The sequence below is a fragment of the Falco cherrug genome, chromosome 1, assembly GCF_023634085.1.
Source record: "Falco cherrug isolate bFalChe1 chromosome 1, bFalChe1.pri, whole genome shotgun sequence".
In the NCBI taxonomy this organism is placed as follows: Eukaryota; Metazoa; Chordata; class Aves; order Falconiformes; family Falconidae; genus Falco; species Falco cherrug.
This window is the reverse complement of record NC_073697.1, coordinates 15531067-15553532: the sequence shown is the minus strand read 5'-3', so window position 1 is coordinate 15553532 and position 22466 is coordinate 15531067. Positions and strand designations below refer to the sequence as shown.

Genomic DNA, 22466 nt, shown 5'->3' with positions numbered 1-22466 from the left:
GCTCCTTCTCAGCCTCACTGATGCTACGCAGCCAGCTCAGACTCCTGCTGCAGTAGGTCCTTCACCTGGGCACAGCTTTTGCAGGCAGGTCCGCTGCCTGTCCCTGCCCCAGGAGAAAGGTCCGGGCACATCCTGCGGTCTGAGGTCTGCACTGTGGCCTCTCCCCTCAGCAGCTCCATCTGGCTGGAGACATTGGCCATGGCTGGGGTAGATGGTGCAGACCTCCCAGCTGGAGTTGCAGTCTGGGCTGTTGGCTCTCAGATGAGCGCCCACCATTCTGCTGTGATGGTCAGGTAGGATGAGTACCCTTGACCCGTACAATAGACATAGAGCGATGCCCAGTTGCTGGGTTACATGGACTTCAAGTCTTTCCACTCAACCGGTGGAACACACCTCCTTTGAAGCAATATCCTCCTATGCAAAGTGCCAGGCCAGGCACTGGCACTCCCCAGGGCTGCCCTGCGCAGGAGTGGTCACCATCACCCCTGGCCCCGCCCAGGGTTCCGTCACCTCTGCTAAGAACTGTCACGCTTCCAGCACCATGATCTTTTTATATGCCACAGTAATGCTGCCATTAGGAGCTTTGAACATGTACTCAGATGACACTGTTCAATAAACTGTACATTCTTTGCATGTTTATGTTACCTGCAGAAATAAGACTTGCCTGTATGCACAATACGGGTACTACAAAAATACATCTTACTTTTTTCCTGTACATAGAGATAACCTTCCATCGTGAAGTGATTTGCTCTTTTGTGTTCCTGAGGATTTCTTCTGATCTTGTTCATGAGCTCCTCTACCTCTGACCTTGTTCCTTCAAAACGATTTCGTGTCTAAAACAAGATGGCAAAACCCCATTAGTAGAGTGGAAGAAAGACTTACTCTTCCTGGCAGATAAGAGTTATAATAATGTATTGGGTTTGTGCACCAAACTTTTGGTAGCAGGGGAGCTGCAGAAGTGGCTTCTGTGAGAAGCTGCTACAAGCTTCCCCTAGGTTTGACGGAACCAATGCCAGATGGCTCCAAGATGCACCTGCCACTGGCCATCGCTGAGCCAGTCAGTGGCAGTGGTAGCACCTCTGGGATAATGTAATTTAAGGGCGGGGGGGGGGGGGGGGGGGGGGGGGGGGGGGGGGAGCAACTACAGAAAGAATATGAGAGAAACAACTGCAGACACCAAGGTCGGTGGAAGAAGAGGAGGTGCTCCAGGCACTGGAGCAGAGATTCCCCTGCAGCTTGTGGTGAAGACCCTGGTGAGGCAGGCTGTGCCCCTCAGCCCATGGAGGTTAGCAGTGGGGCAGATATCCACCTGCATCTCAGGGAGGACCCCGTGCTAGAGCAGATGGATGCCCAAAGGAGGCTGTGACCCCATGGGGAGCTCACACTGGAGCAGCTCCTGGCAGGACCTGTGCCCCCATGGAGAGAGGAGCCCAGGCTGGAGCAGGGTTGCTGGCAGGGCTGGTGACCCTGCAGGGAACCCACGCTGGAGCAGTCTGTACCTGAAGGACTGCACCCCATGGAAGCGAGCCACATTGGAGCAGTTTGTGAAGAACTGCAGCCCACAGGAAAGACTCTCGCTGGAGAAGTTCATGGAGGACTGTCTCCTGTGGGAGGGACCCCACACTGGAGCAGGGGAAGAGTGTGAGGAGCTCTCCCCCTGTGGAGGAAGGAGTGGCAGAGACAATGTGTGATGAACTGACCATAACCCCTGTTCCCTGTGCCCCTGCGCTGCTCTGAGGGAGAAGGCAGAAAAAAAAAAAAAAATCAGGAGTAAGGTTAAGTCCAGGAAGAAGGGAGGGGTGGGGGGAGGGTGTTTTTAAGATGTGGTTTTATTTCTCATTATCCTACGCTGATTTGAATGGTAATATTTTTTTTTCCCCCCAAGTCAGTCTGTTTTGCCCATGACTGTAACTGGTGAGCGACCTCCCCGTCCTTATCTCAGCTCACAAGCCTTTAATTATATTTTCTCTCCCCTGTCCAGCTGAGGAGGGGAGTGGTAGAGCGGCTTTGGTGGGACACTGGCATCCAGCCAGGGTCAACACACCAAAAATAATTATTTATAAAATGAGAGAATTATTCAGGACATTTTAGAATAGTCAGTGCACAATTTCAATACATGATTACTTCAAGTTCTGATATTCTTCAAAATTAAAAGCATGGTTTAGATATTCGCTGTTATAAGTGTGGAAAGCACAAAGATTGCCAGAGTAGATTTCTAAAACAATCTGCTACCCTCTTCAGAAAGAGGTGAAATATTGAGTACAAAACTACTTTGGATTTGAATATTCAAGTTTCCTTAGAAAAATATTACTACAGATGTTCACTGAATTCATGAGATTCTTACTAGTTGTCAGGAAGGAGATGATTTTCTGTAGTTACTGAGAAAAAAAGCATGCAGAAAAACCCCAAAACCCACCCCCAAAAAAACAAAAGTCCAGTTTATTATTATTCCTGAATGTCACTCATTTCAAAGTTTGCAAGCAGCCACAAGAGAAATATTTATTAGAATATTAGTAGAAACAGTCAGAAAGTAACCATACCATCCACAAATTACACAATAGGACGACGCAAAACAGAGCAGCTCACACCTGACAAGAAACTCTTTGGTTTGGTCTGAAAAACATTGGCAATTGGCCAATGAGCAAATAACAAAACCACAATAATCCTGGTAATACCTAGTTTTCTCCACATACCCACTTGGCCAAGTTGCACAAACTGAAACCTTGTATTTAAATTCCTGGCTGGTATTTTCCCCAGTTGGTGCATGTGTTTTGAGGAAAGCATATTATTCCAGATGCATGCTTATGTGTCTTGGGGCTTTCAAAAAGCACCTTTATTTTTCTGAAAACGGATGAGCTTCTGAAAATGCTGCTTCACCTACTTTATGGGTTTTTTTCCCCCAGCACAAGCAGCCATTTGCATACACTGAGAAATATACCATGAATATAAGCAAGTATTCATTCTTGTACGTATACAGTTAACACTATGCTCCTGACTGGCCATCTGTACATGCAAATTCCAGATTTATGCTTGGAAGGAGTTTATTCATGGGCACAAACATAGCCCATACAAGCTGTCACCCATACCCAAACATTTTATAAAGGAAATAGGAAGATATTCTTTAGGTGATGATTAAAAACACTGCTGCCTTATGTCCAGGCAAAACAACTGCCCTGAGCCACCCCCCCACCCCATATCCATCATCTCATTTTCAGGTCACATCAGTTTGTAAATTATGGAGTTAGATCCTGACATAAACTCATTTCCAAGGCTCCAAACAATTTTATAAGCTCCTCTGCATAATCTCCTAGAAAAGCTGCATTAAAAAATATACTCTGTACTCGAGGCAAAGGCAAAAATATTGATAGTGACAGACTGCTCAAACCTTCTTGTCTGAGCACTGATCACTCCAAGGTTAGATGCTTTAAATGATCCTGCCGGGATCTTCCTTAGCTGTGCAGTGATCACAAATCTGAGTGTGTGAAATACACCCTGGGAATGGTGGGATGGAGCACCACAGGCTCCAAAAACCTCAAGAAAATGTCTATTTCCCTTTGCGCTGTGACAAAGCTGAGCTTAACCAGGGGTTGACCACTGCTGCTGCACCAGCATGGCTATGCCTCCTCTCCCTAAGGAAGGCCAGGTTTGATTGCAGGGCAGGAGAGCATGCTTTAGGCTGCAACAAACCTTGTATGGGGTTGGGCATAGAACCGAGATAACAAGAGAAAAGTTCTGGGAGTGCAGGTGAATCTGGTTGGAGATGCAGGAATTTTACAAGAGAATAAGAATGTTGGAAGAATCAGCTTACTGGAGGAGCTTGGCCTACAAGGCTGTGTTTGGGGCGTTTTCCCCTTTCTTTCATTTTGCAGTGGGAGTAACAGGGAGGCAGGGTCTGGAGCAATGTGGAAAGTCACAGCATTATTCTCAAAGTAAATACAACCTCAATGAAAGGGAATGCAATTGTTACTGCTATAATGGCAAATCACTGCATATCCAGCTAGGTTCTCTGTACTGAATCTTGTACCCTTTAATTTTTAACATGTCAATCCAGTGTTCTGCCAGCAGCTTAGCTGTACAACAGCCAAGCCCTAGTTCATTTTTCCTTTGAGATGTTTTGTTCATCTTCACCATAGTGGAGAATGTGTCATGTCCTCTCATGATCCTTTCAGATGCTTCCTTCTACTTTCCTCTTACATCACGATAGTTAACCTCTTGCCTCCTTTCTCTCTACAGTTTTTTGAAATCTAGGTGTTTTGTTCTACCTATTCATAAAAGTTGACCAGTAATGCAGGGCACGCTGTAATACCATTGAGTCAATTGAAAATGCAGCTGTTGAGATTGATTTGCTTTCTTATTGCTCATCAGTTCTTTAGACCATTCCACTGGCTGTTTTCCATTTGTAATCTGAAATCCAGCTCTTCAAAACTGTACCACAGCTTCCCTCTCATGTCTCATTTCTTGCTCATCTTGCATCAGCTCCCCTCTACCTACTGCAGCTCCATGCTGTTTTCTCACTCTGTTAAGCTCAGCACACAGGAGCTGCAAGACTGTCCTGAAATCTTCTCCAGAACACTGACTTCTGCCATGAAAGTCTGCTTATGAAGTTACCACTATCAAGTTCCTCTACCCAAACCAAACAAAAGCTCAAGAGGAAACTTGAGATTTAAACATATGGGAAAAAAATTAAAGGAATGGTATCATGACACATGAATCACATCCCTATGTATTACAACAACCATAATCCTCTCTTCCGCTTCCCACCTCCTGCTACTGCATGCTAGTTAAGCCATTTCTAAAAATAGACTGCAACCTCCAAGAAGTAGTTTCTGTATCTTAATTCCAGATGCCCTTAGAGGTCAAAAAAACAGATGGCACCATCATGAATTGCTTGTTCGCAGTAGGGCACACATTTGTTCCCTACCAACAGGCCTCTGGCACATCAAAGTTCCTCGGAGCAAGTTTTAACCTTCAACAAATCTCAAGGAAGCAAACAGACCATCTGACTAGTGACGCTGTCAGTCCCATTGCTTCAGCCTGTCACCTTGCCTACTGCTGTCCCAGTCCTGACCAGACCACACTGGGCAATTTGGTGTGACAATACACTAACTAGTGGTAGGCCCTGGTTAGCCTGCTCTTGAAGAAACACGTGATTTTTGTCAAATATGCCATGGGTGCTAACAACACATCTCCCGAAGCAGTTCTGCACCCCAAACTATCAGAGATGTCATTGCATGAAAGGGCTGCTTCAAGATGAACAGAAACTCCAAGTCACATTGCTGACAGATTTTAAAAAAAAAAAAAAAAAAAAAAAAAAAAAAAAAAAAAAAAGCACACTTATAAGCCCAGCAGGTTTTCTTTCCTTTTCTTAATTATGGTTAATGTAGCCCTGTCAAGCAATGACCCTCAGACATGACCACCACACTCAATTTCAAACACACCTAAACCACTGAGGACCTTAGCATTTCATTACCCATTCTCTGAATTCTCCATTGTTCGTTCATTTTTTAACTCTCTCATGACAATCCTTGTGTTAAGTCTCTGTAAAAAACTGCGAAAAGGAGCGAGGGCCATTTTGCTTGGTGTTTGTTTTAGAGTATCAGAAATTACAAACTTCTCGGTGGAATGGACGACTTGTTCAGCGATGCGGTTAGTTCGCCAGGAGATGGCACTATATCCCCACAGTTCACAGGCAACGCACTAACACCGATGAAGTATTGGCAATACGGATAACTACATATACAGCAACTTCAGGGTGCAATTTTACTCAGAAAAGGCATAGATATAAAACTCAACTTACATTTTGTATATTTATCTGCAGGGCCATTTTGTAGTGATTGAAGTCTTTAGCAAGCTCATATCCCTGATGATAGAAAGTGAACAGACCCTGAAAAAACGAGAGCACCTGAAATACAAACAAAAGACTTGTTAGAATGAAAAACTCCATTTATCGGAATATGATTGCTGCATGTAGCCTTTTCCAGAAAGATCAGAGATGAAAAAATGATTGTTTTTAAACAAATTTCCACTAATGCCTACATTTTATTAATAACTATTTACATCCAAATGATCAGTTATGTATGTAGACATTACTGGGTAGTCCTGTCTCTGGAATTTCACGACTGATCTCTACGTTAAATTTGACCATAGGCAACGTATATTTCCTGTCTCCCAAACTTTCCTATATAATGTTTTCCTACAGCTGCTCTGATAACAATGATGTCTCTAACAAATATTTGTGCACAAGGAAGTAACAATCATTCTGTCTTTTAGTCACCATTTTCCCGGTCATTCCCCTCCCTGCTAAAGACCACATTGAGATGACTTTCATATCAGAGTAAGCTGGTTTGTTCAAAGAAGGAAGCTTTCCCTTCAGCATCTTTACCCATCAGTACTTTTTGTATGCAGATCTGACCTTCTCTCAGAACCAGCAATTGATCCATGTTGCAGTTTCTGACTTCAGTGTTTCACTTTAAAGGAGTAAGTTATACTGTGCTGGAAACAGGGTGAGGTGCAACACTGCCTACCTCTCCTTCCCTTTTTGGTTCAGGATGTCGGAAAGAAGCAAGTGATACAGGAAAGAACAAATCTCTTTATTAAAGAGAACAAACCTAAGAATGTATTTATTAATAAAGTTTGAAGTCATAGGCAAATAAGCCATTTTCAGAACTGCAAAAAACTCACAAATTCGAAGTATTATGAAGGGGAAAGGGAATAAGAATTTGGTACTAAATAATTTGGGTTTACTACCCTAGCATAAACTTCACATACAAATTGGTCAATATAAATTTCAGCCCCATCTAGAGGGAGCTTTCAGAAAAGAGAAAGGGACATGTTTCAAAAACAGGATCTGAACAGTCATTACTCCAGTCTGACTGTGAGGAAACTTCACATGGTTTTAAACACAAGAACCGAATCCAAAACTATTTAGGTATTTTTAAAAAAAAAAATATTAAATACTAGAAAATTTTAAAAAAAATCCAAAACCAAACCAAACAACAAAAAAAATCCCAAACATTTTTCACAGTATTTTCCCATTCCTTGAACAATGCTAATATATTTGAAGTAATTTATTCCCGCTTAAGGATTTTAGAAATTTTTTCATACAGGAATAAGCTAAAATATACAGCTCTCTAACTCCATGATGACCAGCTACTTCGATTAGGGTCATATTAATGTAATAATGAAAAAAGTCCCAAATAACTGTATTTGAATAAAAGGACAGACTTGGTCAAAAAAATACAGACTTCAGAGTGTGAATAAATGGAAGTCACTTCTACAGTCCATCTTCTTTTATCTCAGTATTACATTTACTGTTCTCCTGTTGTTTCATAAAATTGCATTTATACTATGAGGTGAATTCACACTTCAGAAAATTTTAGAATATGCTTAGAGATTTAAGTAAGTCCAGTCAGCGTATGTATGATTTTCACTGAAATTCATCGGAACCAATTGATTTCTGCACAGATTCAACTGCACTTGAAATCAAACATATCATACTACCTGATAATGAGCTTTTTAGTCAGCAGTGTCCTCTTATTTAATTGATAGCTGCACTTCATCACTAACAGGCCTTTAAGTGCAACCTTCATATTTAATTCCTTACATTAGTCAGGAATAACATTTTCAGTGGTTAAACAAAAAAATGCAACAAGTCTGACGCCAACACCATATTCTCGAATCCTCTAACTCACACCACAAATCAAATGTTTTTGCAGTGCAGCAAAGTTTCACACATATTCTGAAACTCAACATCAATGGATCCAAATCAACAGTAATTACTGAGGTCAGCTTTAGAATGTCTAGTTAAGTGTATCTGTACTAGGAATTTGCACAGATTTAACACAAGAGTGCGTGAATTCTCTTAAGTCACACAATCACATACATTTTCCCAGAAAACAGAGCTCCTTGGCTTTTGTCCAGCTGCACTCTTTCTCCATCCCTTATGGATGACAGTGTAGGCTGAAATCACTGGTACTTACAGGTTCCACACACTCAAATTTCTTCCGCTCCTGTATCTCTTGCAACTTGCATACGTACTCCAGGGACAGCTCATAGAAGTGTTTTCTATTTTGCTCCACTTGGTTATCCGCCTGCACACAGAATACAGCTAATAAAGTTTCAAAGACATTTTGCAGGCAGCACATGTACAGCATACAAGTGGCAAGCAATAAGAGAATTTTCTCCAGACTGGGATTTCTTCCTTTACAACACAGCTCATTCAGTTACTTCTAAATGTCAGCAGCAAATCCCTTTTACTATATAACATATGTTGTTTTGAATCACTAGGCTAAATTTTAAGAAACATTCCAATGACATCTCTTCAAATTTCTTTTCTATGGAATCCAAACCAAATACATCAGATCAGGTACTTGTGCGCTGCTTAAATAGTGCTGAAAAGGTGCCTGCCCAAACAGAGAAAGGAGGCTAGCAGCATCTTCCATTAGAAAAGGTGGAAATCATCTCCCCAGTCAATCTAAGGAAGAAAATGTTATTGTTGAAAATCACATTGCTGGTCCTGAAAGCTTTACTCTATAACCCAAATAACTGCTGTAAATAGCCAGAATGCTATTGTACCCATCCCATACCTATGCTGGCTCTAGCTGACAAGAAAAGCAATTTTAAAAAGTTCACTTATTGGTAAGACACTTCACAAGTTTCCAGAGCATCACATATCTAAAAACACAGCCTTAGTAGCTGCGTCTGATTTTTAGCTCAGCATTCCTGAAATGCCAACACCATATTGATGTGAACAGTTATATTTCAGCTGCCATTCATCTCTACATAAATCTCTAACTTTCTAGCATATATGTATTATTTCACTAAGTTATTATTTAAGGTGTACATGCCCTCATTAAAATATAAAACTTCAAGAACTAGCTAGAGGACACCTTTATTAAAATATATTAAAGAAAGGCTACAAAGGGATACTCTATAAAGTGGTTAACACCTAGTCTTTGCCCATGTGATAATATCAAATGCTTCTACACTCAACTGCAAAAGGAAATAGAGAAAGGGTTAGTTAAAAACACCAGACTTACTGTTATAGACTCCCTCTTAAATACTGAGTCTATATCCTTCAGGCAGAACAGTGACTGCTATGCTTTAAGAGGAGGTAAGTCAAATTAGCTTTAAGACAGTTTTACCTGAAGACATGCTTTGCTGCTCTGTGCTAGAAATCTGTCAGCAGTTAAAGGGGTAGAACAACAAATGCCGTTAAAATAAAACGGCACTAATAGGCACATCTAAGAAAACGTGTTTCAAGAAGCCAAGCCATTCTGATGCATCATATAAACCACGCAACACAGGAACTGAGTTGTCAGCAAAGCTTCTGATGATACATAGAAGTACTGAAGGGTGCCACAACACCATAGAAAAAGACTATGAAGTGGTTTTACTAGGTCATCTGGCTAATTGATAGGAAGACTGCCCTATATACACCAAAGACCCGCATAAGCCTGTTTCTCTCTTTCTTGTTTTTCAGTTGTTTATTGTTTCAGTTGCCCTCCCCAAGAATACAATACCCAACACAGTCATTTTACTGATTCCTCTCAATTCCCCTGTAAATAAATTATCACATCTCTCCTCAGTTTTTTGAGGCACGAGCCTCTCCACGCATGCAGCAAGTTTGCTCTCCAAAGAAATATGACACACACTGTGCCTCAGTGAAATTTCAGGAATATACCTCCACCCCTCCACTAAGTCAAAGGCTATGTTAACGTAAGACTCACAATGTGACATATTTTTAATTGATTTTTTGTCAAATTTATAGCTGCATCTTTTATTTACTCCAATTAAGAACTGACACAACTAGCCATGTATAATACTAAATTAGGAAGCTCCTGTGCAATTATATACACCCGTTTTCTAACCTTATGCAAGAAAGTTTTTCCTATTTAGCACTCTGACAACATGCTGCAAGCCCTTTTTTTTAATTGCTTATACATTTATACTCCAAAATTAAATGCATAAATGAAAAAACCTGACTGAAGAATTTCAGAATTTTCCTTCATGAAGCTTTGAAGGACATTTAAAACAAATCTATTTGCTCATTCTAGTCGTCACATATGCTTTAAAACTTCAAACTATATTTGATACAGCTTTTGGATATATTTGTGATATATTTGATACAGTATTTACCCACTGAGATTAGGTCTCATTTCAGACTTTGAAATATGTTCTTGATATCATCAAGAGATCATAATTAATACTTTTTCATTTCTTCTGCCTCAAGTTCTTTGGCAGCTGATCAATTTGATAAAAGTACAGGTCCTGGCACATGAGCAATGCCCAGTAACTTCACTGGCACAACTCAACGCCCCACAAGACACTCATTTATGCATATAAGGGCCTATTTTGCAAATGCAGGATGGAGTAGTAACATCCTACTGAAACTTGAGAACTTAATTTGACAAACTGATGAAACAAAACTACAGTTCTTATGTTCTCATAAGTTCCCATGAACTTCCCAATTACATTAACTAGTTTTTATGAAAAATGGCATAGATTATTTGGGGTGGGGTAGAGCGCACAGAGAAGAGCTATCTCGGGGGAAACATTAAGTGTTTAATGATATGAGGCATTAATAGACTAAGTATTAATAATTCTGACATAAATACATTTCTCTGGAAAAAAAAAATCCTTCTGCCTACAGCTGGTCTCTGCAAGATTTCTCTGCTGTCTTCTGACATACTATTTGCTGTTGTTCCAGAAATAAAAGCTATTACAAATAAAGATGATGATAATAAACCCACAGGGACAGCAGGAATGACATGCAAAACAGATATGTTTTGAAGTTACAAATAGTCAACACATTTTTCTGTAGCATTACTTGGGGGGGGGGAAGGAAAAATAAAATGGGGGGGAAGCACAAAACCACTTCCTTCAGGAACATAAGTCTTGCTGTACTTTGCATAAAGCATTAACACAGGACCACTTAGTCAATACATAAAATGCAATGCAAATTACATATATGGTAAAGCCTCATAAGAAATACAGAGGTTTTTTTTACAATACACTTGCACTTTGCTGTTCTCTTAAGTAAAAAAATTAACATGATGTTCAGTGCTTCATACACACACCAAGTAAAGCCCTCAATTCAGAAAATGGTAGGGGTACACCACCAAGTTCAGCAAACACCGATTTCCTCACCAACTTTTCCAGTTGACAGGAATTTTTCTCCTACTACTATGAATGCTATTTTTGCATTTTTATAAAATATATTTACCTATTTAAAAACCTTCAGCTTGCATAAAAGAAGAGCCAACAATACCTCTTGTAACTGTAGCTCTTTCTTCTTAGCTGATAAATTCAAATGCTTTTCTAACAAACTGTAGTTCTTCTCTGTCTCTTTATCAAACTTCTTTTTTTCCTCCTAGGCACAGAAACAAAATAACATCCATTTTGCATAAAAATGTAAGAAAAGCCTCCTTCTTTCTTCTTCTAAAATTCTAACTAATCAGAAACAAAGAGAAACAAATTATCATAGCTCCAATAACTAAGGAAACATTTTTTAAATTAATTATAAAGGCTAACTTGACATTAATTCCTATTGCATCAATATGGTGAAGCTTATCACGCAAATGCTTACATTTTCTAAGTTACAAAAAGCCAAACAAACAACCTTTTCTTGATTTATTGCATTTGTCATTACTTTCAGGGATCATCCACATTATCTTGTTTTTTAATAAAGAACTTAAAGGGAAATAACCAGTTTCTGAAAAAAAGAACTTTCTATAATCAACAAGGGAAAGTTCCTACAATTTCACAGTTCAAAATCCAAAGCAAATACCACTATTTTAAAGCCATATAAAGACCTCTGTACTGAATTCCTGCTTCTACCAGATTTATTGCCCCCAGGGGTGGGGAAAAAAATTAAATACATAACAATATCCATAACACATAAAATCATGCTAGCAAAACAGAAACTCTCACAGACACACATGAATATCATTTGCAAGTGTAAATCCATTTCTCTGACCATCAAAACCAATGTATTGGAAGAGGGATTGCCATCAAATGTTTCTATGAAGTCTAAATTCTTGGATCTAATTTAGTAGAAGACATTGTAAAGCAACCCTTTTTGTTTCCTCAGTTCTAGTTTTATAACTCTGTGTGTTAAGACAGAAAGCTGCATTGATGAAATTAACCAACAAGTTTTGAAGCTATTTTGAAGGAGCTGCAGTTGAAAACAAACTAAAATAAGTAAAATCAAGTATTTAATTACACAGTCAAGAACTGACAGATTTACTCATCAGAAAGATACCAGTTCAATTAAAATATTTTTCCATTATCTGTCAATTTGGAATTTCATTTAAATGTATCCTACGCAACATACTGGTTAGACTCCATGGACATACTTACTCTTTTTTTTTTTTTCCACCTAACCTTTCATTTTTAATAATACTATATTGAAAGTGATGCATGTTTTTGTTCTCTGAATGATTGGATTCTGAAGGTAGCATTCTATTAAAGAGGGGATATCTAAGCTGTTTAGGATTGCTTCTCAGCAAGGTCTTCTACCAAAAATGCTAGGTTTTTCTCCATTTTGAGCCTAAGAACTTCCTTTCAAAAAGCAGCCACAATATTCCTTACCAACTGAAAAACATTACGATATGCATATGGTATTAGTGTGATTACAGATAACATATTAGCAAGCAAATTCTATTGATCTGGTCAACATTTGAGTGCTGCCAGAAAAAAAGAGCACTATTAACTTCTAAGTAGGCAAAGCCAAAAACTTTACACATGTAATTTGGAATTACAGCAGCAACACTTTTTACTAAGGAGTAATTCAATAAGGGTCTCAGCTTCCAGCACTATGGAAGTAAACTTTTTTTTTCTTTATCTTCTTAAACCTAACTCAGACCATTTCATCAGCAGGGGATGTAAGATACAGGAAAAATCTGAGGCAGCAGGTTCAACCTGTATTTTGTAATGGTACACTGTACATTTTTCCTAAAGCAAATACTACACAATGTTCCAGATATATTTCACTACTAAAGCCTACAACTTGGTTTTCAGAGCTAAACAGTATTATATTTTCAGTGTCAGTACGTTGATTACATCGAATAAATACTTAACTAAGAATATTCGAAGACTTAAATACTTTAGAGGATTTTAATTTAAATGTTATACAATTATGCAAGACTGTTCTATTTAAGATCACTGAGTATTCTGTCAAAAAAAAAAAAAAAAGAAAGGCTAAATCACAAGTAAGAGCTTCAACTTCACAGAAACAGTATGCAGGGACGCATGGAAAGAAATATCCATCCAAACAACATGTGAGATGTAGACTGCGTGCATGTAACTTGTCCTGTTGGAAACATCACAGGCAGGATTCTGACCAGGAAATGAGTGAAGATCATGAGATAATTTAAAGCATTAGGAGTTCTCACCCCCAAACCGGCAATGTTCTTTAACACCAAAAATACTATTGAAATAATCTATTCATTACAGCTGTGCCCATGACAATAGGTTACATTGAGAACAAATTCTCTTTTCCCTTGGAAGGCCTCCCTATATTACAGACCAAGTTCTTATTGTATGTTGGTTGGGACATAAGATATACTTCTCAGAAGCCCATAAAATTACACAAAGCTCATTGTACTATTGAACTGTAATGATTTATGATCAACAGAGCATTTTTCATTCACGAACACTGAAATCTTATTCAGAACATGACAATCATTCCTGATAAAGTGAAAATGCATAGGACTCATAACTGAAATGTTAGCAATTAAATATCACTGCTGATGAAGTCATGAAATGATAAAATAAAACATCTGTAGAGTAGTAGTTTAAAAAAGTATGAATTGAGTACTGGAACAGAAAGCTCTGTGAAATAGCTGGGGGGATGTGGGTTTTTTGGGTTTTTTGGAGGTTTTTTTTTAATAAGCATTTTGGGGTTTTTTTTAATAAGCATTAAAATTTCTTACTGGAAGAAGAAAGGTAGACAGGTAGAAAAAGGTCAAACTTGTCCCTGATACTTGCAGCTTACTTTGCCTTTTTTCAGAATATACACAACATTGTGACAATCTTAAAAAAATTTAACACTTTCACAAAAAAATCAAAAACACTTTGAACGAGATCTTGTCTTCAGCTTCTCCATCCCTATTTTTTTCCATTCATGCAGATGCATTAAGTTATCTATTCAAAACAAAAATTAAAATAAAGGAAATTTTCACTTTACAGGTTGCAAAAATACAGTTAAAAGCAATGTGGATGAGCAAGCTCCTTTGGGTAGTGAATATTTTTCAGCCTTTGATTGTGCAACTGCAAACAAATACAAAGCACAACAGGGTTACCCATTAGGAAGGGGGCAGGCTGTTAGCAAGATTGCTCCTATTCCAGACACAAGAGATTAAGAGAGGGAGAAGAAAGCAGCAAGGGAAAGGACATATTCTTGTCTTCTTGAAACATACTTTCCATTTGTTTCTGAAGCAAGTTCTTAAAGTAGGAAAAAGAAAGCATGAATACATTAAATGTAAACAACAGTATCTTTCTGTCAATTACACATCATCACTGCAATGCAATCCAATCCAAGTAGAGAAATAGAACAAACTATCATAAAGGCAATGAGGAACAAACCTTTACAGCCCCTAGCTGCTCTTTCCTAAATCTTTCCAAAGGTTTGATCAGCGTTTCAGTAACACTGAGTGCCTAAAGAAAAAAAAAAGACACCAGTTAGGTTTCTGCAGCCAGACTGACAAGTCACTTTATCATCAGCAATAACAAGAGAAGAGCAAGCAAGCTCCAAAGTAAAATAAAGGAGAAGCAAATTAGGAGTCCTAACTAAAATAATAATAATAATAAAATAAAAATCACATCTATGAGTTTATTCAAGTTTTCAAATATTATAGCCCTTATTTAAATCCACTGCCAGGAAATCTGCAGAAATTTCAGAAGTGTACAGGCTGCAGCCAAATTACAACTGCTTTACTTGTGCCAGTCTCGCAGATCAGACTGACAGTCTCAATGACTGAACACCAGAATGAGAGACATGACAAATTATTTTCATTTGGGGACACAAAAATTTCTGCAACTAGAAACACTACAAACAACTGCAGAATAGACTAATGAGTAGCAAATAATAATCTTTTAACATACAGTTAAAGCCATTAGGCATTGATATATTTATATCAAAATATTAAGTACATTACGAAAACAAAGTTAACTTAAGTCATTAAATCAAGAAACAAGAATTTTAGCTGACTGGGTGAGCATCCACAAGTGTACTTACAATAAATGGCCTCATACCTATATTAAAGAGAAAGAAAAAGTACACAATATGCCAGTATAAGACAGAAAACTGCAGCATATTAGATCTGGCCAGCAAATACGTTTCTTAGTTCACATGAAATATCACCAGAGATGGAGTGGAGTTAGGGTTTGGTTTGAGGCTGGTGCAAACAAGACTTCAATTTTAAAAATGTTTGACAATTCAGCAAAGGTTGGAACTTCTGGAAAGCAACAGCAGCACAGAAAAGATAGTGAGAGCATTGGAGATGTGGAGGAGCAGGAGGGTCCTTTCGGTCTCAGTCCTAAAGCAGACCCACAGAGTAAATCACGTCCAGGACTGGGCTTAGCACAGCCACAGGGCTGAGCTGCCAGGAGTCCAGGCAGGGCTCCCTGGAAGACCACCTTAGACACAACAGCAGAAGGCCTTCTCTCCCTCGACCCACACCCACCCCACCCCACCCCCCTCTCTGCCTTTCAAAGGTGAAAGGTGTCAGAGAAAACATTGCAGGCTTAAAACAGCCTGCTGGGACACTTCTGAAAAGCTCTTATCATAGAACACAAGAGCGATGTATTAGAGATCTGGCACAATACAAACCTGAACATCACTGTCTGCTCCCACCCACCCCTGGAGCCATGCAGGGATTAATTTGGGAGTCATCCTGCCAATTCACTGTAACCAGAGCAACCAAGGCTTTTAAACAGACACGGCAGCATACTAACCTATGGAGCCAATTTGAAACCCAAATATCTGGCAAGCCTGGGCCAAACTGCATGTTGCACAGTCATCCACACAACAGAAACTTCCTAACTTCAGAGCACTTGTTCTCATGGCCCAAACTTTTTTTTTCTGCATCCATTTCCTGCTTTTGCCAAAAGCACTTAAAGCACTCTTCGGTGCACCCTTGGTGAGAGCAAAACAAAAAGGAAACCTCACAATTTTGTCTTCCAGAAGTGGACCAGGCTAACCATGACACAGAAGACCCTTATGTTTAGCTGGAAGGTGAGGGAAGGACAACAGTGTAACTGCTGCCATGTCCCCAGACCTGCAAAGACAGATCCTGCAGGCTTCATCACAAAGCTTTGGGAATGCTCTTGGTGGCTAGAGAACTATTTGTTCCCTGAGGTGACTCAGCTCCCACCAAATGAGAGACAGGGCATTCAAATGCCCAAACCAGGAGCTGAACTGTGGTTCTAGGATTTAGCCCACCTGTCAGCCTATGCGCTATATCGTAACTACTCAAGCCGTTACCAAGAACCTCCACGGCAGTTTTTAGGACACTCAGGTTTTTCACGTTTTGTCAGGCCTCCAAGACTTTCCTTGGAAATTCTCAGGGGCTGAAAGGAAACAGTAATTTCAACTCATAACTGAAACAGTTTCCTGGGACACAGCAGAAGCACCTGAGGACTGAAGGATCTCTCCTTGCAGACCTCGATGATTCTCACAAGTCAGAGTGGAGAACTGCTCATGGAAATCACAGAATAGTCCTATACTGGAAAACTTTTAAGAAGTTTAAGTTGTTTCTGCCAGTTTCTTCTATACTGACAAAGCAAGTGAGAAAGCTATGAGGCCTCCTCAGAGCAAAACTCATGAAAGGATGACAGTATCTGCCTGGAAGAGCACCAAGGTTAGTGGAATAATTTAAAAGCATTTAAAGGTAGCAACTGAGCATTTAAATGGTCAGAAGTTTAAAAATAAGTTTCTAACGACAGGTTGCTTATTAGCCATTTGAAATTTTACACAAAAAGAAGTGAAACTTAAGAACAACAGGCAGTGAATGTATGCTGAACACAAAGTCCAAGCCCCAGAAAAGCATAGCACCTTGATGCAACCGAAAGAAAAACCACCAACACCCACCACAACAAAGGCGGCTGTGGTTTATAAACCAGCAGGGCTGACTGCAGATCACTTGGTCTGCTACACTCCTGTGCAACATTAACCATGGAAACCACTACAGGAATTTGTTTGAAGCAGAAAATAATCTTTAAATCAAAACGAGATGTTCCCTCAGCGACTGCCAACAAACAGATTCCACTGCTGCCAATGATATGATAAGCCAGTAACTCTTTCATTAAAAGAAAAACAAGCCTCCCTTCCTTCCAAAAAAAGATGTTTCTCATTTTACACAGCTTAAACTTTGTTAACAGATGCCATAAAGGTATTTATGATTTGTCACCCGTTTTGCTTTCTGTGTCTGGATTAAACAATGAGACTCTTGGGTATTTCTTCGTGAAGCAGGATTTTGCAGATTTCTTTGTAGATTTTTGGTCATTCTCATAGAGCTTCATACCAGGCCCATATATAAGAATATAAGAGGAGTATTTCTGAATCACTGAAGTGAGCAAGTATGTCAGCTTATATGCATATAAACAGAAACTATCAACCAAGACACAACTGGTAAATTTAACCAAATTACAGAGCTGTTAATCTGACTGTCAGAAATAAAAATGAAGTTCACAATTGAAACATGCACAATTCTGGATTAAATAGGGAGACATTTGCACTGTTCTCCAGTGCTTATCATAAGAAGCTACAAAAAGTTTTGTAGTCATTTATATAACAAAAACATTATTTACACAGGTATTCATTCTAAGTTAGTTTATTTACAGTTTAGGAACTCAAAACACTTTTTCCTTTCCTTTTTTTTTTAAAAAAAAAAACAAACATGGTTAACAGATCAGTGGACAAAAAACCTAAATTTCTCCCAGTAAATAAGATAAGGATTGCTTGAATATATTTGTCATTATCATTTGCATCTTCCTTAAGAAGTAAGTCCATATTAAAATGTGAAATTTCCAAGAAAAGTTATACTATGCATTTAACTTAAGTATTCATTAATATGAAATGGCATGTTCCTCCCTCTTTCAACTTCTGTCTCAACTCCTAATTTTCATCCCTCTACTCCTTTAATCCTGGCAGATTATGACGACAGAAATGTACTATTTTAGGGGGGGGGGGTGGGGGGGTGGGCGCGGAATATCTTTCTTTTCTTCATATCTCTGATCAACCCAAACCTAACTGAAAGGAACATTTACTCAATTTTACAATCTGGCAGGCAAATTATGACAACTGTACATCACACTGGAATCCATGTAAAGAGGTCATGCCTCAGGTAGCAGTTATCTTAACCAGCTTTACAAATGTCAAAGTCTCAGGAATGCTTTAAAAAATGTTTAACCTCATATGCACACATCTCAGGCAGACAGTCTGAATTTGCTTATGCTAATCCTGTTCTATTTGCTGCACCTATGGAAAGGTCAAAGAATTTACTTAACTTCACCATAAACCTGGCAACAGCAGCAATAAAATCATTATTGCCATCATTGTCTCAGAGATCACTGTATCCAACATTTGCAACATCTTTATAAAGCAGACTTTCAGCTTTGTGTATACCTCCTAATTTCAGATGCCTTTACAAAACACCACCTGCTCAGGCAAAATAGTTTACAAAACGGTGACAATCCTGACTTTTCCAGCTCAATGTTCTTTAAATAAGTAACAGATCATAGGTTAAGGAGCCCAAACCAGCATTTCCTAGAGCAGCCCCCAAAGGCACAGACTAAAGCCATTAGCAAGTGCATTTACAGCCATTTGCTACTTCACCAGTTAAGTCAACAACATCCAACAGGTTATTTACCAGTCAGTGCCAGTCCACAAGATGACTTCATGTAGCCTGTTACTTCTTCCCTTCTCAGAGAAGACGGGAGCATAGCTGTTAGGGAGAAACTGCTTCCCCAAACACCTCTGCCCTATGGACTGTAACCTGACACACAACACCATCCACCAGAATTCAATACTTCTCATGCTTTCTCACTTTCCTGCGGTAGGCAGGAGTAGTCTTTCCTAAGTTTCGGCTCCCCTTGCAGGTACAACCAGGCTTGTCTTGCAGAGGAGGAAGGCTGCTTGCATGGGCTGTAAAGCAGTAGCAACCCACAAAGAGCTGTCCCAGAAGCTCAGTCCAGCCCCTGTGGCTAAAAAGGCTAGACCAACCTAAGTTAATCAAAATTTGTTTTGCTTATTAGACAAATGCAGCAGTGGCCTCCCAACTTTCATCCATAAAATGTCCTTAGACCTCAGCCTTTACTGGAAGAACTGGAATTTACACATTGCTCATCAACAGCTCTAGAGGCAAGGTAAATATGTACACTGACTCTGCTCCATTTCGAATCTAAGCATCCTCCCATACAAGACAGGTTCACTGGGAAAGAAGAACAAGAAGCCATAAACATACACCTTGCTGCAGACTGCATAGCAACACAGGAGTGCTGAGTTCCTAATTCTCATCCCAGGAACTGGAATGCAAATTAGATGCCAAACAGAAAAGCAGGTTGTATGTTTCCCAGTGCACTGACTCGAAAGATTTATTTGTAGACAGGGGCATGATTGTTTCTCTTCTCAACAAAGCAGAGACAGAGGCTGCCAGTCAGTAGGGCAGAGCTCATGAAAACCAGCAAGTGTCAATGAAACTAGATCTGAGAAGGAAGTTTTGCCCTACTGAGTGCAACAAAGAATGCAGAAAGGAAGACATACCTAGCAGTGATTCAATAACAAAGGTAGCTAACATTGCGGTTGAATAAACAGATTCACTTTCTAATAAAGAAATTTATTACCTACAGCTGCACTTCTGCTTACAGAGGCTATAGCTCTTCTGTGTTTTCCCCATGAAATTGCAACATTCAGCCTAATAAAAAAAAGCTGATTCAGATACTTCCTATGTTGAGGGAGAAAAAAAATATATACAAATTGGGTATTCCTACAAGAAGGTTTCCTGATTCACATAGTGATTTGTTACTGAAATTTCTCAAGCATTAAGATTTATGTCTGAAATCCTGTATTATGTAATTGTGCAGATTCAATTCCACTACTGAAGACATTAGATGTTACTTGCAAAGCCTTAACCTCTATTCTTTCTTTTCCCATGAGAACGTGATTTGCTCTTACAGTTACTTGAACGTGCTCCCAATTAACGGCACAGTCAACTCTCCTGCCAGTATGCCCTGCAGACAGAGTGGTGTATCTCCCTAACCACTTCTCAGTACTAGTTTTGTACATAACTGGAGCACTGATTGCAGTCAGCGCAACCATACCCAAAACTCATTTGTTTTCAAATGCAAGTTTTCTTCTGGTAAAAGACTCTGGATGCTCTAGAGCTTTCCTTGTAGCTTTACAAACATAAATAATGAAATGCCCTCAGCCACATATTGGGATTACAAACATGGATGTTTGAGGTTTTTGGGTTTGGGGAATGGAGTCTATAGACTAAAGGATTTTTAAGGGGGTCTCATAGCACATTAATACTCGTGCATCTTTGCATGTGTGCAGAAGCTGTAAAAAAGAAGTGACATCCACTCCTCTGGATTCACTTGCTGTGGAGGAAGGCATCCAGTAACAAGAGTCAGGTGGACAGACAGATCTGTCTTTCAGACAATCTATTTTGTACATTTCTGAGATGCCAGGAGGCACCTGAAACAAAACAAATCACCTTCCTCTTAGGTGTTCCAGAAAACAATCCCCAGGGTTCGGTAAGACTGGCTACTTTCTCAAATTGTTCCAGAAGGAATTTCCTAGACCATTGGTCCATTGCCCCACAAGCCACGATACAGGCAAACTCCTGTGCTATGCACTTCCTAGCCCTTTTACAGGCAGCAGCCTTGGCTTACAGAGACTATAATAGCAGGATCAGTGAGTCCTCCCTTCTAGTCAAAGGTTATTTCCTGTTCAGTGGAAGTTTATGACTAATCTAAAGGACAGACAGCTAAAAATGCATCCTATGACCTATCCGCTATGCTGCGCTCTGCTTTGAAAGATTGTTTGCATTGCTTCACTTGCCATGAAACTGCTGACCTCAAAATTAAATTGATATCATAAGCAAACAATGCAAACAAAGTCTTTCATTTTTTTAAAAAAGGTATTTAAATTAAGACAGTGGAGTTTAGTAACAATTGCTTTCTAAAAAGCTATTTAATAGTCCTGGCTTTCCAGCAAGTTTATTCTTATGAAATACATTCCACTATAAAGAGAAAAATACTACAAAGCCATAAGCGTAATGAACAGGAAAAGAAACAGAGTTTCATGAATAGCAGCAAATTAGCTTTTCCCCATCTGAAGTGGAAGAAAAATGTAGATAACTCCTCCAAACAAAGATCTTCCCTTAGCAAATCCAATACACAAGAGCTGAACAGCATGACACACCAGAACATAAGTCTGGTTCTTGTATGAGCAGATAATCATTTCCAGTCCACGCTTTGAAATCACTGGCCATATAAAACTCTTGACAAGACGAAAAGGCTGCTCAGGAAAGCACATAGCATAATGCCCATTTTCTTTGTGCATGGCAAAGCTCATCGCTAAGCAAAAGGATGCCACTGAAAAGCAAAGAATCCAACAGCTAACAACAGCTTCAGTGTTCAGTCAAGAATGAACGGCTGGATTATTGTCAGCACTGTCCTCTCCAAGGAACAGTGGTGTTATTAACAACCAGAAAAACCAAACTGGTGACAGTTTTACAATGCAAATTCCAAACATTTCCCATTGATGAAATAACAGAATGAAAATTCTCTAGGGAGTTATGTTGATGCATGTGAGACCACAAAGCTGTCTGGAAAAGGCAACTAGTGGTAACAGAACTTTTCAGACATATTCACTCAGAGGTGGCAGGAATGCACCCAGAACTGGCTTTTTACTTTTTTTCTATAGTATAGAAAACAGTCATGTTTGTTTTATAGATTAACACACACAAGCTCATATGTAACTCACAAAACAATTTCAGAAGACTGTATGTAACATGCAAAAATAAACAAATAAATAAAACAAACATTTGGTGTCAGGAAATCACCAAAACATAAGAGATATGCCTGAAGCAGTTGCAGTTCTGTGTTCGTGTTCCCATATCCCAGTAAGTATATGACTGCCACCCAGCCTCATGCCATGCAGAGGAAAAGTGAAAGCTGGGCAATGAGATACAGCAACAATTGTTCTGCTTGTTTCTAAAATTGGAAAATGTTTTATTAAATTGATCAATTTGCACAAGGAAAAAAAGAATCTAGGTTCTCCAATTAACATAGTCAAATGTTGCTCCTGAGAAGTTCTGTTTTACCTGTGCCTCTGTCTCTGCATCTGAAATGTTTAATATGCTGTTGGCAGCCTAATTTTTCAGAAGTGGTCACCAATTATGTGACAAATATGTTCTACACTGTATTGGCAGATGTGTTTAGTAGCCTGTGCTGTCAGT

The 22466-nt window shown here is 39.3% G+C and overlaps 1 protein-coding gene across 1 annotated transcript in view; it reads right to left on the bottom strand.

The window, feature by feature from the left end:
• ARHGAP10 (Rho GTPase activating protein 10) overlaps positions 1–22466 on the bottom strand; it is a 155129-nt gene that overhangs the window by 85046 nt on the left and 47617 nt on the right. The window contains exons 4-8 of the mRNA XM_005440899.3: positions 14587–14658; positions 11270–11371; positions 7980–8090; positions 5798–5902; positions 704–833 (exon numbers count right to left, since the gene is read on the bottom strand). Of these exons, the coding sequence (XP_005440956.1) occupies positions 704–833; positions 5798–5902; positions 7980–8090; positions 11270–11371; positions 14587–14658 (520 nt within the window). The remainder of the gene's footprint in view (positions 1–703; positions 834–5797; positions 5903–7979; positions 8091–11269; positions 11372–14586; positions 14659–22466) is intronic.